General features: G+C 37.6%; 1 protein-coding gene across 3 annotated transcripts in view; it reads right to left on the bottom strand.

The window, feature by feature from the left end:
- The window catches only part of CTNNA3 (catenin alpha 3), a 1,797,955-nt gene that overhangs the window by 58,521 nt on the left and 1,711,646 nt on the right, over nucleotides 1–27,788 (bottom strand). For all 3 annotated transcript variants that reach the window (XM_045437558.1, XM_045437556.1, XM_045437557.1), the window contains one exon: nucleotides 16,932–17,066. In XM_045437558.1, the coding sequence (XP_045293514.1) occupies nucleotides 16,932–17,066 (135 nt within the window). The remainder of the gene's footprint in view (nucleotides 1–16,931; nucleotides 17,067–27,788) is intronic.

The raw sequence follows: 27,788 nt of genomic DNA on the forward strand, positions 1-27,788 counted from the left end.
CTGGGTTTAAGACCTTGCCCTGCCTCTCAATAGCTTTGGGATTTTAGAGAAGTTGCTCAACCTGTTTTTCAGTTTGCATATCTATAAAATACTAATAATTTAGCTATCTCATGCTAACATTTTTTTTGGTAAGGATTATGAAAGTAAATGCATTTCAGATATTTAATACTCAATTTCATGCACATACACAGACGTGCATATATCACACACATGGTTTGCATATACAAACTAAAAATACACACACACACACACACCACTCTTTTTTTTTTTTAATTTTTTTAACGTTTTTGATTACTGAGAAACAGAGACAGAGCATGAGTATGGGAGGGGCAGACAGAAGGGGAGACACAGAATATGAAGCAGGCTCCAGGTTCTGAGCTGTCAGCACCGAGCCCAATGCGGGGCTCGAACTCACAAAGCATGAGTGAGATCATGACCTGAGCCAAAGTTGGATGCTTAACCAACTGAGACACCAGACATTCCACACACACGACTCTTTATTCCTTTAACTCTAAATAGAATCTGATTTAGCTTGATGAAACATAGTCCTATCACCTCGTCCCCAGTCTCTTGTTACTCTCTCTGTCTCCATCTCTCTCACTCGCATTCACACACACACATACACCCACACATGCACACACACATAAACTTGCAAACAAAATGTTTATGGGTGTATGTATACTTTCTCACTATTCTTTTTGTTTCAAATTTTTTAATGTTTATTCATTTTTGAGAGACAGAGAGAGACAGAGCATGAGCAGGAAAGGAGCAGAGAGAGGAGACACAGAATCTGAAGCAGGCTCCAGGCTCCAAGCTGTCAGCACAGAGCCTGATGCGGGGCTCGAACTCACAGACCGCGAGATCATGACCTGAGCCGAAGTCAGATGCTCAACTGACTGAGCCACCCAGGCACCCCACTCTCTTCTATTTTTTTAATCCAAATAGGCCTTTTCTTATTTATTATTAAAACACAACCTTGCATTTTAGGGCAATTTATATTTTCAGCTTTTCTCCTCTCCACCTAATCAAATTCTTCCAATTCTTCATTATTTAGCTCAAATTTTCTGTGAAATTTCTCAGAGCACCCAAATGAGAGCATTTCATTTGCTACAGATGTCTGGCATTTATTGCCAAATACACTTAGTTGTTTGCTAATTCTGTACTGCTCTTAAACATTTTTGTAACATATTTAGCTATTGCACTCCACCCAACATCTTAAAATCCCATGCTATCAGAAACGTTAATCTTGCCAGAATGACTCCTCTGAATTTTGGGGCAGCTGAAGTTCTACTCTATATGGTCATTGAAATTCTGAACATGTGACATTTGTATAAATACTCTAATGTTGAATAAAAATATCTCTCCCAGTCTTTCTGCCAATCTAAGGGCAAAATGTCTCCATTTGCATTTGCAACAAGGAAATTAAAGGCCAAGGAGATTAAAGTATCCATCTGAAAATCTCTTACATTATGCTAAACACCGTTAAGGATAGCCTAAAACTTACTTTGTGCAATGCTTCCATCACTCATCAGCTACATGTGAGCCAAACTCTAACCTTGGTACAGAAGCAACATGATTATTCATCTTCAAAGCCCATTTAAAGCGCCGCTGCTAAATCAGTAATGGGCAGGGACACCTGGGTGGCTCAGTCAGTTGAGTATCTGACTTCGGCTCAGGTCATGATCTCGCAGTTTGTGGGTTTGAGTCCCAAGGTGGGCTCTGTGCTGACAGCTCGGAGCCTGGAGCCTGCTTCGGATTCTATGTCTCCCTCTCTCTCTGCCCCTCCCCTCCTCACACTCTGTCTCTCTGTCTCTCAAAAATAAACATTAAAAAGAATTTAAAAATAAATCAGTAATGGGCAATAAGTTGTTTTATGATATGCAAAAAATACCCACTAAAAGGAGAACATTTTCCTAGCTTCTTCCTTTCAACTTAATTTGAAAAAAAAAAACTACCACCACCACCACCACTGGCTAATGAGCACCTGCTAAATGCTAGACACTATGCTAAGCACCTTACATGCAATAGTTTATTCCCTTCTGTAAGGTAATTATTAGCCAGTGAGCAACCTTCCTAGCTTTCCCTTTCCTAGTACGGGGATGATGGAGGCCTCACAGTGAGATTCTAGGAAATACATAAACCCTGGCTCTGATCATGTAGAGAAAAGCCCTGTACCAACTTGTATTAAACTTAAATATGAGCAGAAAATAAGAACTTGGTTGTCTTAAGTCATTGAGAATCGAAAGCTGTTTGTTATGACAGTAGAACCTAACCTAAGTTGGGTAATTCAGTGTCGTTGACCAGAAAAATTTTCTTTAAATGTATTTTTCATTACATTCTCTTTCATGCTATGTGATACATGCTATGCTAAGCTGAGCCTAGACTAAAACTGATTTGTCTTTGTGCAGAAGAGGAGTGGATTTGTATTCCACATCTGGTTGAATGCATAAGTGAAGTTCCTAAAACTTTCAGGAAAAGAATGTAAATTCTGTCATTAGCAATAAGAAATAGTACCGTGTGTGTGTGTGTGTGCGCACACACATACACGCAGTAGTTGCTCAATGGTTTCAGTGTATGAGTGCTATCTAAGGGGTATGTATCCCTTTGGAAAAAACACAAAACTTGATTGTACAATTCAACCATGAATTGCATGTGATCCCGAGCTTGAATAAAAACCTTCCCAAGACATCTAATATTGCAATGACTTACTTCACTTGTTCCCTTAGAGTTGTCAGAGTGTTATTTTTTGTGATCAGTTACAATAGAAAAACAGCATTTCCAGATCATATTCTCACAAGTTCCTACTGAAGAGCTTTCACTAAATTAAGATTTAATGTTGTAAGTTTAGTTGTTATTGAGAGTCAATGTAAGTAAAGTCTGTCTTTTACAGATGTCTAGGTTAGGACATTATTGTGTTACCAATTGTTATTGACAAATGTCTATCCTCTCACCAAACAATGAAAACTCTATAATATACTTACTTCTTAATTTCCAGTAAATATACTTAATTGGAGTAGCTATTTAACCAAAGACTTGGCAATGCCTGTTTTTTTTTTCAATTTTTAAAAATTCTTTAGTGCCTGTATTTATTTTTACTTTCTGATTCTTATATTTGTCTTGATTTGTGAAGCTGCTACAACTTTTCAAGTGCATGAGCAATACAAATTCTACTTGCAAATTAACAGTTCCTATAATTAATTTTTTGTGCTGTCTTTTCTTTCCAGCTGAATTCGTTGAGAAAAAGGACCTATTTACTAATTTCTATACTATTGTTCTGGAGTAGCAAAATGAAAATAAGCATATGTTAGTGTGGAATAACAAAGAACCCTGAAACTAGAAACTACATTCACATTGTCACTCCATCACTTAATAACCACATGACATTTGGCAAGTTATGTTCTTTTATTAGCCTTAGTTTTCTTGTCAACAAAATGCTACAAGTTTACTTGTAGAAAGGATAGAATATACATGAATGTGTCAATAAGAGTGGTGCATTCACCAAAGTAAGCAAATTGTCCTATCACTTTTTTTTCCATCAACAAAGAAATGACAGGAAAGGACTCAATGATGCTATCATTTGTCTCTTGAGGAGGTATCTACAGAGAGCCTGAGAGGAGTTTTTGCTATTCCCAGGAGAAGGGTAGGAAAGCAAGAAACATAGGATGGGAGAAGGTGCAGCTAAACAACATTATTAGTCTCAGCCAAAGACCAGTGACAGCCTATCTCCTAGGGGACTGTGAAACCACACAGCAGAGTTCATTCCATCTTGAGGCAAGGAGTCTAGACTTTTGTATGCTCCTCTCCTTCCATCAGTGGCTATAGGCTTCTAAGGCATGCAGGTGGCGTGGTGTATAACCACCCAGAGTGAAGACAATTATCCAGAGACAGGAACCAGAGAGAGGATGACAGCACCAACACTTGCAGGAGCTGGGAGCTGGGTGAATTACTAGGTAAAGAGATCTGGCAGGAAGGAGTAACAATATCTGTAACAGCATTATTAGTATTCCCTTAATTCTTACCTTCCCTTAATCCAATAGTTCTCAACCAGGGATGATTCTACACTTCGCAGTGTCTGGAGACATTTTTGGTTATCACAACTGAGTTGGTTGCTAAATACTTACAGTGCACAATATAGCCTCCTACAACAAATAATTATCTTGCCCCAATCCCATATACCAAAGGTGTCAAAGATGTGGAGCTCTGGAGTAAACAAAAACATAGAAGTCAATACATAGCATTTATTATTAACAGTTATTGATTTGCTATAATATCATTCAGACTTTACTAATCAAAAGGGGAAAATGTGGATTGCATTAATTTTTCTAGAGAACACACACACACACACACACACACACACACACAGAGGAACATTTATCTTGTGAATATAACTAGTTATTACTTCATAATATACAACAAAATTCAACATGACCCATGGACTGAAATGATTACTTTTGCAAATGACATTCATACCGCCATTGCCCTCACCTTCTTTTCATGTCTGCTTTCAGTTCTGCCTTTATCAACACCTTTGGGTAAAGGTAGTTTAACACCAGCACTTTGCTGTCCTAGAATCCTTAGCTCCTTGATTTTTTTCTCTCCCCCCCCCCACCTTTTTTTTTGTGATTTTTCTCCCTGTCTTCCAACTGAACTCATGAACATCAGAATGTGTGTATCCAGTTCTGCTCTTTTACTTCAGCTGCACTTTCCCTGTTGGGGAATTTCACAGTATCTTATAGCTGCCAAATACATCTTGCTTGCTTTCGTGGCCTGTCTCCCACTTCTATGAAGTTCTGTGGTTTGGGTTGTTTAGCACACAGTAGAATTAATTAACCCCCTTTTTTTCTTTTCTAAGGATTAAAAACAATTAAGCCAATTCTTTCTTCTAAAACAAAAAAAAAAATTCTCACTAAGTTTTAAATTCTTTGAATATTTTCCCTTTTTAATAATGTGGGGCTATTTGACATACAAATAAAAATACGGCAATTGTTATAAGGAGGAAATTTAATAGTAGAGACTCTCACATCACACATTTTTTCCTTACCCCCCTCTCCTTTTACCTTACCTCTCCTTCTCAACCTTGTGTGTGTGTGTGTGTGTGTGTGTGTGTGTGCGCGTGCGAGTGTGCGCATGCACACAGGTGCCTCAGCCAAACATTTTTTCCTCTCCATCTCTTAATTGCACAGATGATCTAATTTCACAAAACAGATCACTGCTGTTCTTTAACAGATATCATGGCAGTCTTAATAAAACCATATCAAATCAATCCTATAATTATGTGGAAAATGTTACACCATTTTGATACACATCTCACTTTCCTCTGGACCTAAAATTAATAGGAAACTCCTAAAGCATTTGATCTCATTCTCACTAATGCATATTGTTTAAGCAAAATTCTAGAAGCATTCTTTTAAAACAAATCAAAACACAACTTGGTATGTCATGTTATAATTTGCCAATTGGTGCTTAAAGAAAAATTTTGGATAAAAACCGGGAAGGAAAAGGGACAGTAAGGGATATGAATAAGATCAAAGATTCCAGAAAAAAATGGCGGAATAGGAAACTGACATCTGATATTATGATACATCATTTAGAAACTCTGGAGTCAGCTGAAGGCTTGCAACTTCCAGAAAAAGGCATTATAAGATATTATGATTAATATCTGTCAATTTCAGCTCTTAGCACAATAACAACTATCACCCACCCCTTAGCCACTTGGCAGGCATTGTTCATGTGTTCCTGGAGCGCTTGCATTCAAGTTGTAAAAGTCAGGATGGAGAAAAGAACCCTGTCCTCTAAACATCACTGCTCTGATCACTGATGGCTGCTTCTTTTTATTTAAAAAATTTTTTTTATTTATTTTTGAGACGGAGAGACAGAGCGTGAGCAGGGGAGGGGCAGAGAGAGAGGGAGACACAGAATCCGAAGCAGGCTCCAGGCTCTGAGCTGTCAGCACAGAACCTGACACAGGGCTCTAACTCAGGAGCCTTCGAGCTGTGAGATCATGACCTGAGCCGAAGTTGACCAGTCAACTGATTGAGCCACCCAGGCACCCCAATGATTGCTGCTTCTTATCACAGAAGTGCTGACCAATAGTGGCCACTGTTATTGCACCTCCCCTCATTGTTGCAAGCACCTCCTATTATGGCTGAAGTGACTTCCAGGGATTTAAAAGTCTGGCACATTTATTTACCCCCTTCATTTCTCTCTCTTTCTTTTTCCTTTTAGAAGACATACATGAACAATTAGGACATTCGAAAGCAACCACATCTACAGAAAAAACTAGAAAGTCACTGCATATGCCCAGTGGAAGACACAGGCTCAAAAAAAGACTTGAGTAGACTTCCAGTTTTCTCTTTAGGCTGATCCTTGGCACAGAGTAATTAAAAAGCAAAACTACCCCCCCCCCCAAACACACACATGCATACACACACACACACACACACACACACACACACAAATCAAAACAAAAAGCAAGCAAATAAATAAACCAACAAACTTCGGAGAAGGATGAAAATCTGATTTCGAGAGTTACCAGATTATTAGATTCAAATGACCAGTTTTCAACAAAAAAGTATATACCATACAAAGAAGCTAATATGTATGTTCCATCAAAGGAAAAAATATGTATATACCAATAGAAATTATCCCTGGCAAAGGCATAATGGCAGATCAACTAGACAAAGATTTTAAAACAACAAGTCTTAAACTTGCTCAAAGAACTAAAGGAAGATGTGAAGAAAGTCAAGTAAATGAGGTATGAACAAATTGGAAATATCAATAAAAAGAGAAGAGACCTAAAAAGAAACCAAAAAGAAATTCTGGAATTGAAATAACTAAAATGGATAATTCACTAGAGAGTTTAAAGGCCAGTTTGAGCAGGCAAAAGAAAGAATCTGTGAACTTGAAGATAAGACAAAAAAAAGGAACAAGTCCGAGGAACAAGCAGAAAAATGGATGAAGAAAAATTACCAGAGCCTGAGGGACTTGTGGGATAAACCAACCAACACATTTGTTGTGAGAGTCCCAAAAAAAGAGAGAAAGGGGTAGAAAGAATATTTGATTAAATAATAGATGAAAACTTCCTAAATTTGATGAAAGCCATGTATATAAACATCCAAAAAACTTAATGAACTCCCAAGTAGGATGAACTCAAAAAGACTCAAGCCAACCAAGACACATTAAATCAAACTGTGGAAAGCCAAAGACAAAAGAATTTTGAAGTCAACAAAAGGGAAGAAACTTGTCACTTACAGGCAAACCTCAATAAGTAATCAGCAGCTTTCTCATCAGAAAATTTGAAGGCCAGAGGGTAGTAAGATAATATATTCAAGGTAGTAGAAGGAAAACTGTCCATCAAGAACACTATACCCAGCAAAACTGTCCTTCAAAGTGAAGGAGAAATTAAGATTTCCAGATAAACCAAAGCTAAGAGAGTCCATTGCCCCTAGACCTGCCCTAAAATAAATGTTAAAGGGAGTCCTGTAGATTGATATGAAAAGACATTAGATAGTAACTCAAAGTTGTATAAAGAAATAAAGATCTCAGTAAAGGTGAATACATGGGTCATTATAAAAGCTAGTATAATTATAACATTGCTGTGTAACTCCACATTTTGTTTCTACATGATTTAAGAAGCTAATACGTTTTAAAAAACAATTATTAATCTAAAAATTAATATTAATGCAATTTGTTGTTTAACTACACATTTTGTATTCTACATAACTTTAGATGCTAATACATTAAAAATTTTATTGGTTTATGTTTTTTGGACGCACAATATATGAAGATGTAATTTTGTGACACTGACAACTGAAAGGGGTGGAGGATAGAGTTGTTAAAGGAATAGAATTTGTGTGTGTTGTTGAAGTTTGGCTAGCATAAATTTAAGTTAGAATGATGTAACTTTAGGATGTTAAATATACTCCTCATGGCAACCACAAACAAAACAACTAAAGAATATACATGAGAGGAAATGAGAAAGAAATGTACACATTCACTATAAAGAAGAAGACAATCATAAATTCTTAGTTAAAAGAGACCATAGAGCTCAATTAATCCTAAACTTTAGTTTTATTGATAGATGAAGGAACAGACTCAAAGCGATTGATGTCTAGATCACAACGAGGGTCTTCTAATTTGGTGTCCACCAGTTTCCCTATTACCACACATTGGCTTCTCGTGTTGAAGCTGAAGAGTGCTTCCAGTCAGTGTTTTCCCATATCTCTCAATTAAAACCCTTCCCTATCTCTTGTGACCTGTAGCACCACCCCAGCTGAGTGTACCAATACCACCTCCTGCCCTTTGGCACAAAACCTACCAGAAGGCCATTGGGCTTACTTTCAGTAGCAATAAAGTGAAGAACACAAGATCTAGATTCTGGTCCTGGCTCTACCATTAGGTACCTTCACGATCAGGGCAAGTCTTTGAAAATCCTTGACCTATTTGTTTACAGAGTTACTCTGAGTTAGATATAACATGAATAGATTATTTCCAATGTTCCTTCAAGTGCTATTACACCTGGATGCATAGCACAATCAGAGACCTCAGGAAAATCTAATCCATTGTGACATTAGATTACCTAGAAACCAAGAGAATTTCCGGGTCTACTTCACTACAATGTAATATAAGAGAACATAACACTCCCATACTTTTCTTGTTTTTAAATATATTCTTTGAACTACTAAGATCTATTATTCCATTTGCCTCCTACCTAGCATTAAAAACAAATAGTCAAAAAACACTGTAGAGAGTTAAATTTATTGGCAAAGTGTCTTCTTTCCTCTTTTTACTTTTGCTCCTTGCCCTTCACCCCATTCCTCTCCCCCTTCTTCATTTCCTATATCTTCCTCATTCCATTTCATATACCTCCCAGCTGTTTTTAAAATGTCTGAATACTTCAGTTAATTTTCCAAATCTTTTACTTTTCCCAATTTTCCTGATGACTACCAATGATTGCAGGAGGTTGAGAAAGCTCATTAACTAATTCCCTTAATGTCTTAACGTGGCAAGCACATTAACCTACTAAGTCATTCTGTACTCGATTGCCTGAGTTCTGTAGGCCCTAGTGGCTCTTTTGGTCAATAGCTGTATTGTTGCTTTTCTCTATCGTTCCTAATTGAATGCACACTGCCCCTTGATTTCTGCTACAGCTGAATTGCAGTTGCTTGGCAAATTTTCAATCTTGCTGATCTTTCCCCCCTGACTGATTAGTTTTATTTATTTATCCAATTTTTAAAATTGTGGCTTTGGCACACCTGCCTCAGGGTAAGGGAGTGCAATTAAACACATTAAAGGAAATACAACAAAATGTGGCAATTACATAATTAATCAGTTTTAAGCAGTATAAAAGAATTGTTGGCCTAAAGCATAACATTTGGGGAAAGGGTAGTTTTAACGGTTTAAAACCATTTTAAGTTTTTTTCTCCTGAATTTTGTTTTCTGTACATACAATCTAGATTATAAAAATATTTATTTCTTTATTATGAGACTCCTTTCATAAAGCACAATTGCTTTCCCCACTTGGCACCATGCATAAGGACACTAGAAGAACAACTGATGAAACATTTATGGGAATGCCCTTAGGTAACCCAGGTACATTTTAATCTTCTTAGAATTCTATTTTTACTGTATTACTAAATTGGTACATTAATAAGTCAGGGTGGCTATGGAAACTAACCTGCAATAGAATATTTAATTATACAGTTTTGTCATGTTCTGCTATCATTTTTTTAAATTAAATTTGTATATACTCCTGCTTTCATTGAGAGAGGATAGCCACTGAAGGCCATGTTGGTTTCATTTTCATGTGATTGAAGGATAAACTGAAGCTGAGTCAGGTTCCATAATCCACCCAGAACGATGTCTAGCATACAATATCTCTGATTCCTACCTCAAATCGCTGCTGTTAACTTCAGTTATTTTCTTGTCCAAGAAATATTGAAAAGTGTCTAAAGACATGGACATATTTACTTACTTCTTTTGCTAAAGTAAAACTGGGGATAGAACATTCAAATCAATCTTAACAGTAAGCTATGCCTCCCATTTTATCAAAATATGGGATCCATCAGCAAGAAGATCCATTCATCTGAATCTGAATGTGTTTATGTTTATATCTGCGTTAATCTTTATCCCTCAGGAGAAGAGTTCTTTCTCTCCAAACCTAGTACATCTACTTGGTTTCCTAATTCCATTCCCTCTCCCTTACTTAAAATTTTATTCTATCCGTTGTGGTCTTAATTTTTCATAGATCTGTTCTTTACAGCTTCTTCTTACTCTTTACCTAAACATTTACTCAATTACTTCCATTTTAAAAAGTACATAAGTAAAAATGTAAACCGAAAGGAGGAGGAGGTGGAGGAGGATGAGGTGGGGGAGGAGGATGGAGGGTGGGGAGGAGGAGGAAGGGTGGGGGAGGAGAGACAGGAGTTTTAGCAATTACATCTGCCCCTTAAGTCTCTCCCTCTCTCCCTCCCTCCCTTCCTCCCCCTAAGTCTGTCTGTCTGTCTGTCTCTCTCTCTCTCTCTCTCTCTCTCTCTCTCCTTCCTTTCAACTACAAACTGCCGGAAAATTTAGGTTTCGCTACCACTTTTTTTTCTGTCACTGCATACTTAGTATTTGGCCCACTATGACCTAATTTTTGCCTTCACCATGTTACTGATACTGCTTTGGAAAAGATATAAAGATACCTTTTCAGTGTAAAACCTGATATGCATATTAAGACTCAGTCAACCTGAATTTTCTGCATTATTTATAATCTTTGGTTACTATCCCTTCAATCATTCAACAATATTCAAGGATCTTATAGTCTAGAGGAGAATATATATTTAAAAAGTAGATAATTATAATAAATGTGAGTACTGATATGATTTTTATCATTGTAGAAGGATATCAAAGAAATTGTTGCCACCCTATATCCATTCTTTCTTAACAAAGAAACAAAACTCAGATTTAACTGGGGGAATCCACGTGAGTACATGAAAACATACACAAAGAAATAGACACATTTTATATTTACAGCATCTCTTCCAATTATATATAGCCAAATGAGTAAATACTGGCCAATAATAAGTAAGTGAAAGCTTTTGAAGGGGATTTAAAAAAATGTAAGGAATGGAGGCACCTGCGTGGCTCAATTAAGTGTACGACTCTTGGTTTCTGCTCAAGTCATGATCTCATGGCTCATGGGTTTGAGCCCCATGTTGAGCTCTTCACTGTCAATGCAGAACCTGCTTGGGATTCTCTCTCTCACTTTCTCTCTGCCCCTCCTCGGCTCATGCTGTCTTTCTCCCTCTGTCTCTCTAAATAAACTTAAAAAAATGTCAGGAATGTTTGCTTCTGTTCCTCTTCATTCTTCCTGTCCAGAATATAAAAGCCATAGCTAGAGCCAGAGAAGCTATATTTTGACCTTGATAAAAAATGAAAGCCAGAAGCCAAGAGTAATAAAGTAGGAAGACTAAAGTGTCTGATTCCCTGAAAATTTTGTAAAGCTTCTGTAACAGTCTTGGATTGCCCATTCTCAGACTATTTTTATGGAGATAGTAAACTCTCAGTTTTATTAAACTGCCACAGCCAAGTCTCCATATTTGACAGAGGCACATTAGAATCACTGGATGTAAAAACAACAACAACAACAGCAAAAAACAATCTGGATCTCTGACTCAGCTATTTTTTTCTTATTTAACATACTTTCACTGGAGTGGTTTCATCTATATCTCTTTCATACTTCTCTTCTGAGTTCCAGAATCATATACTCAGCACTTCCAGCCTTTTTCTTGAATGCCACTTAGTCACTTAAATTCAACAAGTAAAACCCAAGTGAGTTATGTTACCCTTCCTAATCAGCTCTTCCTTCTATATATAGCTTTTGGTTCATGATTCCAGTCTTAACTAAGTAAGGTACCAAATCTCAGAATGTTGGATGTAAGTCTCAATTCTTCCTTCTTCTTCACTTTTATCACTCAATAGATGGATTCTAATCAACCCCTATCTCAGAGTGTTTTCTTGCATGGATCCACCCCTCTCCATTCTTATCCACTATCGCCTTAATCCAGGAGTTCACCTTTTTTTTTTTTTTTTTTTTTTTTGTCAAAAAATACTTTTATTACTGCAATGTGACATCATGGCATAAAGCACTATACCATTTGATGGGACATCCATTTATAGGGGAGCACCCATATGCAGTTATATAGCTTCCCCAATAATCCTTATTACAAACAGCTGCTTAATCTCATCCTAAAAATTGAATAAAACATTCTTGGGGCGCCTGGGTGGCGCAGTCGGTTAAGCGTCCGACTTCAGCCAGGTCACGATCTCGCGGTTCGTGAGTTCGAGCCCCGCATCAGGCTCTGGGCTGATGGCTCAGAGCCTGGAGCCTGCTTCCGATTCTGTGTCTCCCTCTCTCTCTGACCCTCCCCTGTTCATGCTCTGTCTCTCTCTGTCTCAAAAATAAATAAAAACGTTAAAAAAAAAAACAAAACATTCTTTCTACAAGATACTGAACACTCACTTTAGTTTATTGCAGAGCTTTTCTAAATGGACCTCCTTCTAGCAAGAAGGTATTTCACCTGAACCTACAAGTGGGTCTGTGCTTGTCTGATAGTAACCAAAATTCTGGACTCACATCTACCCAACAGCCATGGCACCAAATTTACTGAGCAGCCGTACATAGACTAACCCCACATCTGTCAGAGCATTCCTGGAAAAGTTCCACACTCAGAACAAACCCCCACACTCCCCATAGAGGGTAACTGTTCTCCAGGTTGGAGGAGAGGCTAAAAGAAATTGAACCTGGGGTGCCTGGGTGGCTCAGTGGATTAAGTGACCGACTCTTGATTTCAGCCCAGGTAATGATCTCAGAGTCAGGAGATCAGTCCCCCCCTGTCTGGCTGAGTGCAGAGCCTACTTAAGATTCTCTCTCTCCTTCTCTCTCTGCCCCTCCTCAGCTCACTCACTCTTTCTCTGTGTGTGTGTAAAATTAAAAAATAAAATAAAATAAAATAAATTGAAGCTAAAGTCTTCATCAAGTGTCCAGGGTGACCTTGGGTAGGCCTGCAGACACTTGGGCTATTCTTTCTGGTGGCCTTACCTATAGGCTGCACCTGAACTATATAGACTGCAGTCCTGAGAACCTGCAGTTTTTGTGCACCTGAGCTTCTATCTGAGCCTGTTGTCCATAGACAAGGAACACATCAGCAGGCACTGGGGTTCTTTCACTGTGTAGGTTTCTCATTGCCTCAGTAGCCTGCCCTTCCTGTCTGTTCTGGACTGGGGTTCTGCATCTTGAGGCCCAGCTCCAGCTGCTCCACATACCACACTAGTTCAGGGAGGGGGGGGGGCATTGGGGGTTGTTGGTGGTGGGGAAGGGGTTTCCACCTGAGCCTCTGTGCTTAGGGGTGTTTCCTCTGCCCCAGGCTTTCCTGAGGCCCTCCCACCTCCGTTCTCCACAGAGGCCCCAATCTGGGTTTTCTTCTTTTGCTTCTTTGAGGCTGCATCGCTTTTATTCTCTTGGACTACTTTAAAAAACCATTCTGTGGGGCACCTGGGTGGCTCAGTCAGTTAAGTGTGTGACTCTTGACTACTGTTCAGATCTTGATCTCAGGGTTTGTGAATTCAAGCCCCACTTTGGGCTTTTGTGCTGACAGTGTCGAGCCTGCTTGGGATTCTCTCTCTCTCCCTGTCTCTTGGCCCCTCCCCAGCATGCATGTGCATGTGCTCACTCGCTCTCTCTATCTCTCAAGATAAATAAATAAACTTAAAAAATTAAAAAATTAAAAATCATTCCTAACTACTCCTCTCTCTCCCAGATCTTTGTCTCTCCATCTATTACCACCTTGTCAAAAAGAGTTAATTTCCAAATACGTAGATCTGCTTATGCGCATCTCAAACTTAAAAATTTTCAATTATTCTCAATTTCCTGCAGGGTAAAATTAAAATGTTATAAATGACCCTTTTTAAATAGTCCCTATTCTGTTTGCAGCATCTCTTCTATTCCCCACCAACAGTGCCAAAAACAAATATTTCCAGTCGAATCAGACTGTCGGCTATTTCCATAGACTCCTTCTCTTTCCCAGTTCGTATCTTTTTATTTCATTTATGCCATCTACCTTGAATGCTCTTCCTCTCCCTCCCATGAGTATACATTTGTTTTCTACTTATTCGTTGAGGCCTAAATTAGAGTCAAGCCAGATATGAGTCTTTCTCTTGCCCATCTGCCACCTCAGTGCAGTTCATTATTCCCTCACCTCTTACTATCTGCTTTTGTGCATACCGCTATTATATAGGCTATTATATTGTTTTAGAGTCATTTTTGTATATAGAGGTATGTTTTGTGTATTCTCATTTTGCATGTATCTAATCTTAAAGGAGGCATCCTGTATTCATCTATCTTTCCTCCAGATATTCTATAACACGGAACACAGAGATGCTGAAATCATAGTTGGGGTTTTGGACTAGCTACACTTTGGCTTCCTTCTAAATAAAACATGTAACTTCAGAATAACTGCTTGCAGACAGATGTAAGATTAGCCAGAAAATCATTTTAACTAAATGGTCTATTATGAGAATGAGCTTCACATTCCTTTATGCTATGGATTCATCTTCTTTATCCTAACCCTTAACACCCCAGACCCAGAAAGCACTCTACCTACTTCCTTTTAATCAATTATATTTTCTACATTAATGTTTCATGAACCTGATTTTGAAATGCAAACTTTATTTAGTGAACTTTGGATAATCTAGTTTTGAATAACAAATTCCTGTAATGTTTAATGAGTTTGTCTGCTTTGCAATCATGCTTGTTACTTTCCAAAAGATTTCAGAGAAAAAGGATGACATAGATTAGAGCCTCCTCTCAACTTAAAAAGGAAAGATGACAAGAACTCAGGGTCACTAAGAGATTAAAGCAAGTGTTCCTAGGAACATGTAAATGAAATGTACTTAAAATGCTTTCCAGGATCTACCTGCAAGCAGATGGCTGTAAGGTATATAAAAGGGGGCATGTAATGTTTCTTTTATCCAGATTTATCTTTTCTAAATGGAAATTGTAGGCAAAATGATGACAAAATGCTTTTGGATTTGCAATGCTATTCCTTATTTTATGTAATGACTCAGCTTTTAAATTGTAAATCATGGGTTGTAAACTTGTGCCTAATCTATCTGAAAATACGGGTAAATTCATGAATTTGAATCATGGTACCAAACAGGAAATACAAACCCATTTGCACATACGGAGGAAATTATATTTTGAAAGAACAATTAAGAGTAACATATTTTAACAGTATTTTGGGGGGTGAAAGGTTAGTTTCAACAGCCTGCAGAAGTAGTAAATAATGGGAAAATAACATTCATATGGATTCAGGATTTGCAAATGATGGTGAATGTGTGGCTGTGTAAAATAGACAAAAGTAAATAGAAGACAGACTTAGGTCTACAAATAAATAATCTTTTACACATTAAAGTAGTTTAATGTTACATGAGAAAATGAAGACAATGTCTAAAAATCCAAAGTAAAGATACAATATATTAAAATTTGTATATATGTATATGCATGAATATATGTGTATATGTGCATTTATATGCATGTGTGTATTCATACACCCACATAGGTCTCTGTGTATACAGACTGTGACTACTTAAAATACATTTTGTTGAAAAGTGTCAGGGCACCAGTGTTACACAGGTTGTGATGGTTTGTGTCTTTACAAAATTGCAATGCAATGAAATACTTTTTGTCTCTAATAATTACTAGACATAATGTCCATCCACTTTTAATCAGTGCTTTTAATCAGTGTCATTGTAGATTCCAGTCTGTCCACCTGAATAGAAAACACACAAGCCTTTGAAGGTAAACTCCAGTTCTGACATTTACCAGTGTGACCTCGGGGAAGTTTTCAACTTTTCTGAATGTCATTTTTTTCCAGTGTTAGTGAGAATAAAACAAGCAAATAAATAATCTCTCTGGCATGCAATCGTGAGGGTCAAAAGGAATGAAATATAGGCAAGAGCTAGATAGTCAATAAAAATTAGTTCCCTGCCTTCTACTCTTGATGGTAACCTTTTGCTTTTGTTTTTGCAGTAATGTTCTTTTAAAGCATGTTGGTTCACTGAGGGAAAGTCCAATGTCAGGACTTAGAAGTCCTAAAATTACAAATTTATAAGTATGCTGTTATCATTTGTCCTCATGAATATAAGTTCCTAGAACATTCATGATGCTTCACTTTAACTTAAATTTACAATCTTGGTCCATGTCCTTCTCAAAGTCACTGATAACTGAAACTATTATAGATATCAAATATTATTTTATTACCATACCCACTCTAGAGAAATGATCTACTGTTATTAAAAGATGAGTAGAAAAGTTAGACATTATTTCTAACATGGTCATTTTATAGTGGTTTGAAACTCAGGGTCACCAAAGAATTTATGAAAGTTTTTCCAAATCTATATATATTCTATCATGCCCCACTTCTACAATTAGATATAGAAATAACAGTTTTCAAGGCCTGAATTTCTATGCTATGGAAATGATTAATCGGGAAATGAATACCAATTAATAGTAATAAAGCCATTTTTTTCATTGATTTGCAAATCCATAGGCATTTATCTTATAAAAATTACAAGATTCAATTCAGAGTTTCACCTGCACACTTTCTGAAGTCAGAAAACCTCTCTCTAAATTAATATCTATTTCTTTTCCAAGTGGCTTACAAATCCTGATTCATTCTAAAAATCTGTAAATAAAGACAAGTTGTGCTGACATAGCATTTCTGTAGTTCAATTCCTTGCTAATTTAATTTCATGCAATTTAATACACTCCAATTGAGTTTATTCTCATTTACATGGACCTAAAAGATTTGGTGAAGTGAGGAGGGGTGTAGCTGCTTTGTTTCAAGCATCTTCTATATGTGATGGTAAAAATGCCAGGCAATACTCACAGCTGACATGATGAGCTCTCCTCCTAAGTTCTGGATTTCAGCTTTAACTTGACTGCAGATTTTCAGTTGGTGAGAGTAAAACTTAATCTGTTCCAAGTAGGCCAACAAATCTTGTTTGCATGATGGATCTGGACACTAAATATGCATAAAAGATAAAAAGGAAAATAGCAAAATAAATAATAAGTAGATCAGAGTGAATAAATACTGACATTGGAGGTACCTTATAAGGCAGCAACATTATTGTCATCGAACCTCATTTCTCAGCCCCAGCCCATGTAGGTTCTGATATGCTTCCACCATGAGAGGATTTTTATTCATGTTTCAACCTTAATTACTTCAGCATAGATGATGGAAATAATGGTAAAGGAATTTTCAAATGTGAAAAGGTACATAAAATAATTGCCTTCAGTTTATGATAAGATTAGAAGTCTTCAGATTGCATTTTAGGTAAATCTAAAGAAATATTTTAAATGCAATTATTTCTTTCACTTAGAGTCACTATTACTAGAATATTTCTCAGGACCCGTTGCTCTGCATTGTGTGTCCTTTCTTATTTGTATGGGCATGAAAACACCTGCAACAAACAATGCATTATCTTCTGTTACTTTCATCATTACACATTACACAGACAAAAGAAATCATTTGCACCATAGGTAAAAGGAGCATATCTACCTGGAGCCAAGAAATAAACAGCATACGTGTTTTAGAAATACATTAAGCCTCTTTACCAAAAGCAGCCTCCTGTACTATAATATCATCCATAAGGAACTTCTTGGAAGACAGCTTCCAACATAACACAGTATGGTCAGGGTTAAACCTTTGGGGTTTTTCTTCTATGCAATTATAATAGAATTTTTTAAATCCCTGATAATTTACTATACCTGCACTTTAAATACATCTTCATTAGTATGTGGAAATGTGGATAGGGGCCAACATGGCAGACGGGTACTTCCGGCGTGTCTCAAACAAAGAAGTGCTGAAGCCAAAGGACTTTGAACCCCAAAAGTCTGGGAGGAAAAGAGACTGCCTCTACCAGGAAGAAACGAGACAACTTGAGAAGTCATAGGTAGGTGGGTGATAGCAAACTGGGAGAGATAAAAGTGGCCACGTAGACATAGAGGGGAGGGATCCCCTTCTGCGGAGAGACAAAGGGAAGAGAAAGAGTGGCTGGGGAAGGGTAGGACTGTATCTGGACAAGAGGAAAACCTAAGTCTGGGACTGAGAAGGATCCTATCTCTATGGATAGGTTCCCTGTTCATGCACCTGGGAAGGACGGGAGCCAGCCCCGGGTTCGGTGGCAGATCAGGGGCTCAGTCCACAGTAGGAGAATGCGGCCTGCTCCCTGGAGTGCTGTGGAAAAAGACAAAGCCTGCCTGAGTCCACCACTCCACCACTCCCGGGGCTCAGCAGCGAGGTCAGTGGCTCAGTCCGCATCAGGAAAAGGCGGTCCTCCCTGAAGTGCGGCAGCACTGAGAAAGCCAGCAAGGACCACAAATCGAGCCACAGAGAGGTGCTTCCCCAGTGCTAGAGCACACAGAGCAGGACTTTGAATCCTGGCCAAGCGACAGGCCAAGAGAGGCGGTGGAGCGAGAAGGACTGCCCTGTCTGCACCCGCAGCACAGTGAGGACGACTGGAAAGGAGTCCAGCAGGTCGTGGAGAAGAGACTTGGGGATCGCCAAACCCCCGCCCCCACACCCAACCAACACCAAGGCGGGGCCTCAGGGATCAGTCCCAGGGCCCATTGTGGAGATGGGACCAGCCTACACCTAACCACGCCCCTCCGTGCAGGGTAACTGCGTTTCTGCGGGAGCCGGATAGATGCTGTGCAAGCAAACGGCTGTGTCATCCAGACCAGTGATGCTGCATAGCCTGAATTAGTTCCAGGACAATTCTTGTTATTTAGATATATTCTCCCTTCCTATCTCTTCCCTCCTCTAGTCTGGTTACTCTGGTTGTTTGTTTGTTTAAGCAGACATATTTAATCTATTCCCTTGATACAGGTTCTACATCTCCTTCTGTACTTTCCTTTCTCTCTCTCTGGAATAATCAAGCCAGATAGTTTCTCTGTCTAGGTAACATTATCTTCATTTTCTCCCCCTGCTTCCTTTATTTTCCTTTCTCTTTCTCTCTGGATTAAGCCATTTAGTCTCTCTGCCCTGGCCATGTTTACTTTCTCTTTGTCCCTGCCCCTGCCATTTCTCTCTTTGTATATGCTCTTCCCCCAGCAAGGCCTCCACCCTGTTCTTTACTTGAATCTGGTGTTTCTGTTTCTTTGCTTTTGTACTGTTTTTGTTTGTGTGTGTGTGTGTGTGTGTGTGTGTGTGTGTTTTGTCCGTTTGTTTTATTTGTATGTGTGTTTGCGTGTCTTTGTTTCCTGTTTGTTTGTCTGTTTGTTTTCCTTTCCAGGGCTACTTCAAGGAACAAATCAAAGTACACCTGGTGGAGGGTCCCGAACATCACTATGAGTAGAGAAATAAAATAACAAAAGTCACAACAACAGAGAGCAAGTAACACTCTCCAAAAAACACCTCCTGAAGGGCCAGGCCCTGGAGTGTGTATGATCCCCCCCACCTTTAATATAGCAGTGCTCACAGGTGCAGAGCACATAACAAGATTTCAAAACTTATAAGGGACAGAAAACTAGAAAAAATGATGAAATGGGAGAATTCTTCTCCAAAGAAATTCCAGGAAGAAGTGACAGCTAAAGAATTGATCAAAACAGATATAAGCAATATAACTGAGCAAGAATTTAGAATAATAGTCATGAGATTTATCACTGGGCTTGAAGAGGCATAGAAGACAGCAGAGAAGCTATTACTGCAGAAAACAAGGAACTAAAAAATAGTCATGATGAATGAAACAATGCTATAAATGAGGTGCAAAATAAAATGGAGGTGGCCACAGTATGGATTGAAGAGGCAGGGGGGAGAATAGGTGAATTAGAAGATAAAATTATGGAAAAAGAGGAAGCTGAGAAAAAGAAAGATAAAAAAATCCGGGATCAAGAGTGGAGAATTAGAGAACTAAGGGATGCAATCAAACGGAACAATATCCGTATCATAGGAATCCCAGAAGAAGAAGAGAAAGAGAAGGGGGCTGAAGGTGTACTTGAACAAATAATAGCTGGGAACTTCTCCAATCTGGGGAAGGAAACAGACATTGAAATCCAAGAGGCACAGAGCACTCCTTTCAGATGTAACTTGAATCGATCTTCTGCATGACCTATCATAATGAAACTGACAAAATACAAGGATAAAGAGAGAATTCTGAAAGCAGCTAGGGATAAATGATCTTTAACATACAAAGGTGGAAGCACAAGAGTAGTAGCAGACCTATCTACTGAAACTTGGCAGGCCAGAAAGGAATGGCAGGAAATCTTCAATGTGATGAATAGGAAAAATAAGCAGCCAAGAACCCATTATCTAGCAAGCTTGTCATTCAGAATAGAAGTAGAGATAAATGTTTTCCCAAACAAACAGAAATTGAAGGAATTCATCACCACTAAACCAGCCCTATAAGAGATCCTAAGGGGGACTCTGTGAGTAAAATTTTGCAAGGATCACAAAATACCAGAGTCATCACTACAAGCATGAAACCTACAGACACCACAATGACTCTAAACCCATACCTTTCAATAATAACACTGAATGTAAATGGACTAAATGCTCCAATCAAAAGACATATGGTATAAGAATGGATTTAAAAAAAACAAGACCCATCTATTTGCTATCTACAAAAGACTCATTTCAGACCTGAGGACACTTTCAGATTGAAGGTGAGGGGATGGAGAACTATCATGCTACTGGAAGTCAAAAGAAAGCTGGAGTAGCCATACTTATATCAGACAAACTGGACTTTAAACTAAAGGCTGTAACAAGAGATGGAGAAGGGCATATATAATAATTACAGGGTCTAGCCATCAGGAAGAGCTAACAGGTATAAATGTCTATGTGCTGAATATGGAAGCCCCCAAATATATAAAACAATTAATCACACACATAAGCTACCTTATTGATAAGAATGTGGTAATTGCAGGGGACTTTAATACTCCACTTACAACAATGGACAGATCATCTAGACACAGAATCAGTAAAGAAACAATGGCCCTGAATGATACATTGGACCAGATGGACTTGACATCCCAAAACAGCAGAATATACTTTCTTCTTGAGTGCACATGGAACATTCTCCAAGATCACATACTGGGTCACAAAACAGCCCTCAATAAATATAAAAGAATTGAGATCACACCATGCCCACTTTCAGACCACAATGCTATGAAACTTGAAATCAACCACAGGAAAAAGTCTGGAAAACCTCCAAAAGCATGGAGGTTAAGGAACATCGTACTAAAGAACAAATGGGTCAACCAGTTAATTAGAGAAGAAATTAAAAGATGTATGGAAACAAATGAAAATGAAACTACAACAATCCAAACCCTTTGGGATGCAGCAAAGGTAGTCCTAAGAGGAAAGTACATTGCAATCCAGGCCTATCTCAAGAAACAAGAAAAATCCCAAATACAAAATCTAACAGCACACCTAAAGGAACTAGAAGCAGAACAGCAAAGACACCCCAAACCCAGCAGAAGAAGAGAAATAATAAAGATCAGAGCAGAAATAAACAATATAGAATACAAAAACAAAACAAAACAAAACAAAAACCCAGTAGGAAAGATCAATGAAACCAAGAGTTGGTTTTTTTTGAAAAAATAAACCAAATTGATAAACCTCTAGCCAGACTTCTCAAAAAGAAAAGAGAGAGGACCCAAATAGACAAAATCACAAATGAAAATGGATTTATTACAACCAATCCCTCAGAAATACAAGCAATTATCAGGGAATACTATGAAAACTTATATGCAAACAAACTGGACAACCTGGAAGAAATGGACAAATTCCTAAACACCCACACGCTTCCAAAACTCAAACATGAAGAAATAGAAAATTTGAACGGACTCATAACTAGTGAAGAAATTGAATCAGTCGTCAAAAATCTCCCAACAAATAAGAGTCCTAGACCAGATGGCTTCCCTGGGGAATTCTACCAGACATTTAAAGCAGATTTAATACCTACCCTTCTCAAGTTGTTCCAAAAAATAGAAATGGAAGGAAAACCTCTGGACTCATTCTATGAAGCCAGCATTACTTTGATTCCCAAACCAGAAACAGACCCAGCAAAAAAAGAGAACTACAGGCCAATATCCCTGATGAATATGGATGCACAAATTTTCAACAAGATACTATCAAATATAATTCAACAGCATATAAAAGTGTTATTCAACATGATCAAGTGGGATTCATTCCTGGGCTGCAGGGCTGGTTCAATATTTGCAAATCAATCAATGTGCTACATTACACTAATAATAATAAAAAAAAGGGATGTGGAAATGTGGACAACAATTTATATGCAAAGATATTAATTGCAGCATTGTTTATAATATGATATAATAATATTTTACATTTCTTTTTCTTTAATTTTTTTAATGTTTATTTATTTTTGAGAGAGATGAAGACAGAATGCAAGTTGGTTAGGGGCAGAGAGAGAGGGAGACACAGAATCCAAAGCAGGCTCCAGGCTCCAAGCTATCAGTACAGAGCCTGACGTGGGGCTCGAACTCACGAGCTGGGAGGTCATGACCTGAGCTGAAGTCAGACACTCAACCAACTGAGCCACCCAGGTGCCCCCACATATTTTACAATTCTTAAATATGTATATATATATATATATATATATATATATACACACACACACACACACACACACACATATATAGGCATATATATATGTATATATATAATATCCATAATTATAGGCAATAGTAAGACCTTGACATTCAAGGTGTTTCTCAAATTTTGAACAAGAAAATAAGGGTAATCCCCCAAATCTCAAAAGGATTAAAACTGTGACTAATTAAAAAGAGGGAGAAGGAGAAAAAGAAGGAGAAGGAGAAAGGAAGAAAAGAAGGACACAGAGAAAGAGAAAGAAACAGGGGAAGAAAAGAAGTAGGAGAAAGAGGAAAAAAAAGGAAGGGATTTCTCCCAATTTATAGATAAGAAATCAGAAGTTTAGAAAGCATAATAATTTTCCCAGGATTGAAAAGTTTATGTAATAGCAGAATTTGAACCATATCTACATGCTTTCAAATCCATTTTATTTTAAATCACTAACAAGAGAATTTGACGTGCATTTTTTAATGTTGGTTTGTTTATTTATTACTTACTTTGAGGGGGGCACAGAGAAAGGGGGAGAGAGAGAATTCCAAGCAGGCTCCAAACTGTCAGCATAGAGCCTGACACAGGACCCCATCCCACGAACTGTGCAATCATGACCTAAGCGGAAATCAAGAGTCTGATCCTTAACTGCCTGAGCCACCCAGGTGCCCCTGATGTACATTTTTTAAAAGCACAGAATACTGTGAGCATCCCAGTTTCAAGGAAATAGAGATTTCATGTGAACCCTATGTCTCCAGCACTGTTCTGAAGTAACAAGTACTTTGATTTTTTTCAAAGACCAAAATTAGTTATTTAGAATTACCTATAATGATGAAAGGCAAGGCATCTTGTTTTACCATGACAGGAAGTTGGTTGTACTTTCTATGTGTGGGACACTGTGCCATGTCCTTTGTGTGAATAATTCTACGTTAGTATTTCACTTTACCATTTTATTTGGGGCTATATTGTTATTTTGCCCATTTTCACACTGAGTTTTTGATAGAATATATGATTTGTCCAAAGATTTGAATTTACCTATATTTCATTCACTGTACAATGATGTCTTTTATATGACATTTATTCAAAATGCCATTTTCTTTGTCTTCACTGAGTAATGGTCCTATCTATTCTTTGTCCCTATTTATGGAATCAGCGATAATCCCTGGTACTTAGTGTATTTTATCTGTCATATACAATTCTAGGTACTTTACCTATATTAACTCTTTTACTAATCATCAACTCCAGGAGGTAGGTCCTAACATTATTTAACAAAAGAGGAAACTCAAATACAGAGAAATTAACTGACTTGTCCAATTTATAAATGGTAGAGCTGATATTCGAACTTACATGATCTGGCTACACTTCCCTACCTTCACAGTCTAGGAACAATATCAGTCTTCCTGCCATTTTATGTAATAAACAATAAACTGCCACTCTGATTTGTGAATTGGTTTCTTAAATTGACTTTCTTTCTTTCTTTCTTTCTTCCTTTCTTTTTTTTCTTTTTTTTTGTAAATTGTAACTAGGATTAGTGTGGATTTGTTCCTTAAAGACTAGCACCTCTACATTTTTATGATAAAATTGAACTTGCAAACTAATAATTAGATTCTTGGCCAATAACCAATGTTGCAATTACCCAAGTTTAAGCAAAAGATGTAGTTTCTCTCAAGAGACTCTTTCAAGACTATACTACAGTTGTGTAATTCCGTCAAGGAAGCAATGAGTCAATGAGTACAAAATATGAAATTCAACTTTTGAAGTTAAAAGTTGTTTGACCCAGATTCACCTTTTATTTCCAGAATTGATGAGAGTGTTTGGTTACACCTAAAGACCATAGTCTTACAGGGTGAAGTAGAAAAACATACTAATTGGTAAATTCAACGTTATATACTTTATTAAAGCCGTCTTTCCTATTGGCATTTGGAAAGCCTTTCTGAGTCGATTTTGGCTGCCTAGAAGCAGAATCAGGAAAATGAATCATTCCCACTTTAAGAATGCATTTCTATTTTTGGCCAAATCTCTTTTACCAAATCAACTAATGTTTTCCCTACCTTTTAGTTTTTTACCTGAGGGTGACAGAAAAATTTGGGTCCTAAATTTATAGGACATTCATGACCTTGCCTTTTTTTTTCAAATAAAATTTGCATAAAAATAACTCTTAAAAGAACATCGCTAGGGACTCTTAGGCAAATCAAGTGGTAGCATATCATAACATGCATTGATTATTATTTCCTAGTTTATTATGACAGGATATGTTGACCAGGGCATCTGGTGAGCATTTTAATGCATAGATTTTTTTAAACGTTTTTTTGTTTGTTTTGTCTGTCTGTCTGTTTGTTTGTTTGTTAACCACTGGGACACTTACTACACGCAAGCAGGTGGCATGTCAGCCTAGGTGGTTTTCTTATGTTAAACCAGCCTTCACTCTTCTGGCAAGATGCTTAGTACCAGTACAGAATACAACATTTAGCGATGAGAGCAAAAGTAAAAAAAAAAAAAAAAAAAAAAACATTTATTACCTTTTGGTTTGGAGTTTAAGAGTGAATTAGCAAAGTGAATACTTTTAAAGATCTTTATGCCATAAGCTTAGCAATTTTTTGCCCATACTCGAGTATAAACTTTATTTAAGACACATTTAAAATGACTTTTGCAATTACAGACAGCAGTTTAAATTCTGCTAGGCTGGCAAAGCTTGTTAATAAAAAGTATTAGGTGTCATTGTGAAGTTCTAGAACAGAAATTTCAAGCAGTCAGTGATAGCAAAGGGCTCTGAGCCTAGGACCTTTGCCTTCCCTTGGGGTTCATTTCTCCACCTCTACTCTAGCCCAGAGGCTGTCTCATTTCACCTTCCTTAGGGTCACAGATCACCAGTGATCCCATATTTTTCTGTACTCTTAATGTCTCATTTTTCTATCCTTTAATCTATCAACATAATGTCCCTCAAAACAGAAACCCTCCCTCAACCCGCTAATCCCATCTGTCTCTTCTTGTTTGTGACCATGACTTCTAAAACTTTTTCAGTGCTGCCTCATTAACATTCTCAGCTTTTCTTCTTGGGCATCTTTTGAGTCTCACCTTCTTCTTGGACAATAGTACATGCTGTTCCAGCTTCAACTATCACAAAATCACAAGTTACTACATCCTTATCATCCAGCCCTGTATTCAGAAGATACATTTGGATTTGCCCAGTCCATCTCATTGTCTCATAATTTCATACTCAACATGTAAAATCCTCACCTATCTCATATCCATCTTGCCTACTATTTTTCCCCTCTATTAACCATCTCAATGAAGAGTGCTTTCTCTCTCTCTCTCATCAGTTAAATTTGGTCAGTCACTGATTTGGTTGGGATGATTCTACCCCTTGAATCTTAGCACATGTTGAACATTTTTCTTCTTTGCTATTCCTATCACCACTGCTTTTTAGCAAACTGAGGTTTCTATTACTCAGCCATAGAAAAGAATGAGATCTTGCCATTTGCAACAACACGGATAGACCTAAAGGGTAGTATGCTAAGTGGAATAAGTCAGACAAAGAAAGACAAATATCATATGATTTCACTTATGTGTGAAATCTAAAAAGAACAGCCAACAATCAAACAAAAAAAAAAGCAAAACCAGTACCATAAATATAGAGAACAAGCTGATAATTGCCAGCAGAACGGGGGTCGAGGGATGAACAAAAGGGGTGAAGGGGAGTGGGAGATACCAGCTTCCAGTTATGAAATAGAAGGGAAACAGAGTTACAAGTATAATATATAGTGAATGGTATTATAATAGCATGGTATGGCGACAGATGGTAGCTACACTTGTAGTGAGCACAGTGTAACATATAGAGTTGTCAAATCACTATGTTGTACATCTGAAATTAATGTAACCTGGTGTGTCAACTATACTTCAATAAAAAAGATGCAAACATAATATACTTGAGTATCTATCCCTATTAAATTCCTGAAAAACTGTTATGCATTTATTTTTATAAAGTTCATTAATCTGGAAAACAAATCTAGTATCAACATCTCTGCTCAAAATGAATTTCAGGTAGATAATAGCATCAAAATACAAATATTATCACAAATGCGTCTAGAAATTATACTTTTTTGTATGTCAATTTTTAAAATTTTTTTAAACTTTACTTATTTTTATTTTTTTACTTTATTTTTTAAATTTTTTTAATATATGAAATTTCTTGTCAAATTGGTTTCCATACAACACCCAGTGCTCATCCCAAAAGATGCCCTTTTCAATGCCCATCACCTACCCTACCCTCCCTCCCACCCCCCATCAACCCTCAGTTTGTTCTCAGTTTTTAAGAGTCTCTTATGCTTTGGCTGTCTCCCACTCTAACCTCTTTTTTTTTTTTCCTTCCCCTCCCCCATGGGTTTCTGTTAAGTTTCTCAGGATCCACATAAGAGTGAAACCATATGGTATCTGTCTTTCTCTGTATGGCTTATTTCACTTAGCATCACACTCTCCAGTTCCATCCATGTTGCTACAAAGGGCCATATTTCATTCTTTCTCATTGCCACGTAGTACTTCATTGTGTATATAAACCACAATTTCTTTATCCATTCATCAGTTGATGGACATTCAGGCTCTTTCCATCATTTGGCTATTGTTGAGAGTGCTGCTATAAACATTGAGGTACAAGTGCCCCTATGCATCAGTACTCCTGTATCCCTTGGGTAAATTCCTAGCAGTGCTGCTGCTGGGTCATAGGGTAGGTCTATTTTTAATTTCTTAAGGAAACTCCACAAGTTTTCCAGAGTGGCTGCACCAGTTGCATTCCCACCAACAGTGCAAGAGGGTTCCCGTTTCCCCACATCCTCGCCAGCATCTATAGTCTCCTGATTTGTTCATTTTGGCCCCTCTGACTGGTGTGAGGTGATATCTGAGTGTGGTTTTGATTTGTATAGAAATTATATTCTTAAGCGACATGTTAGAATGTTATGGTGAATGCTTCAGAAGTTTCTTTTTAGTATACTTTTATTAGAATACATTTTTGACTCTCATAACATCAGCAGAGAAATAATTCCAATGAGTCTAGCCACCAACAATGTTTTGTCAAAATATCAATATAAATTACACTTGTCAATTGTTTGCTCATAGTTAAACGCATTGGGTATGATTTGGCTGTAATTC

This window comes from Leopardus geoffroyi, chromosome D2, assembly GCF_018350155.1.
Source record: "Leopardus geoffroyi isolate Oge1 chromosome D2, O.geoffroyi_Oge1_pat1.0, whole genome shotgun sequence".
Lineage (NCBI taxonomy): Eukaryota > Metazoa > Chordata > Mammalia > Carnivora > Felidae > Leopardus > Leopardus geoffroyi.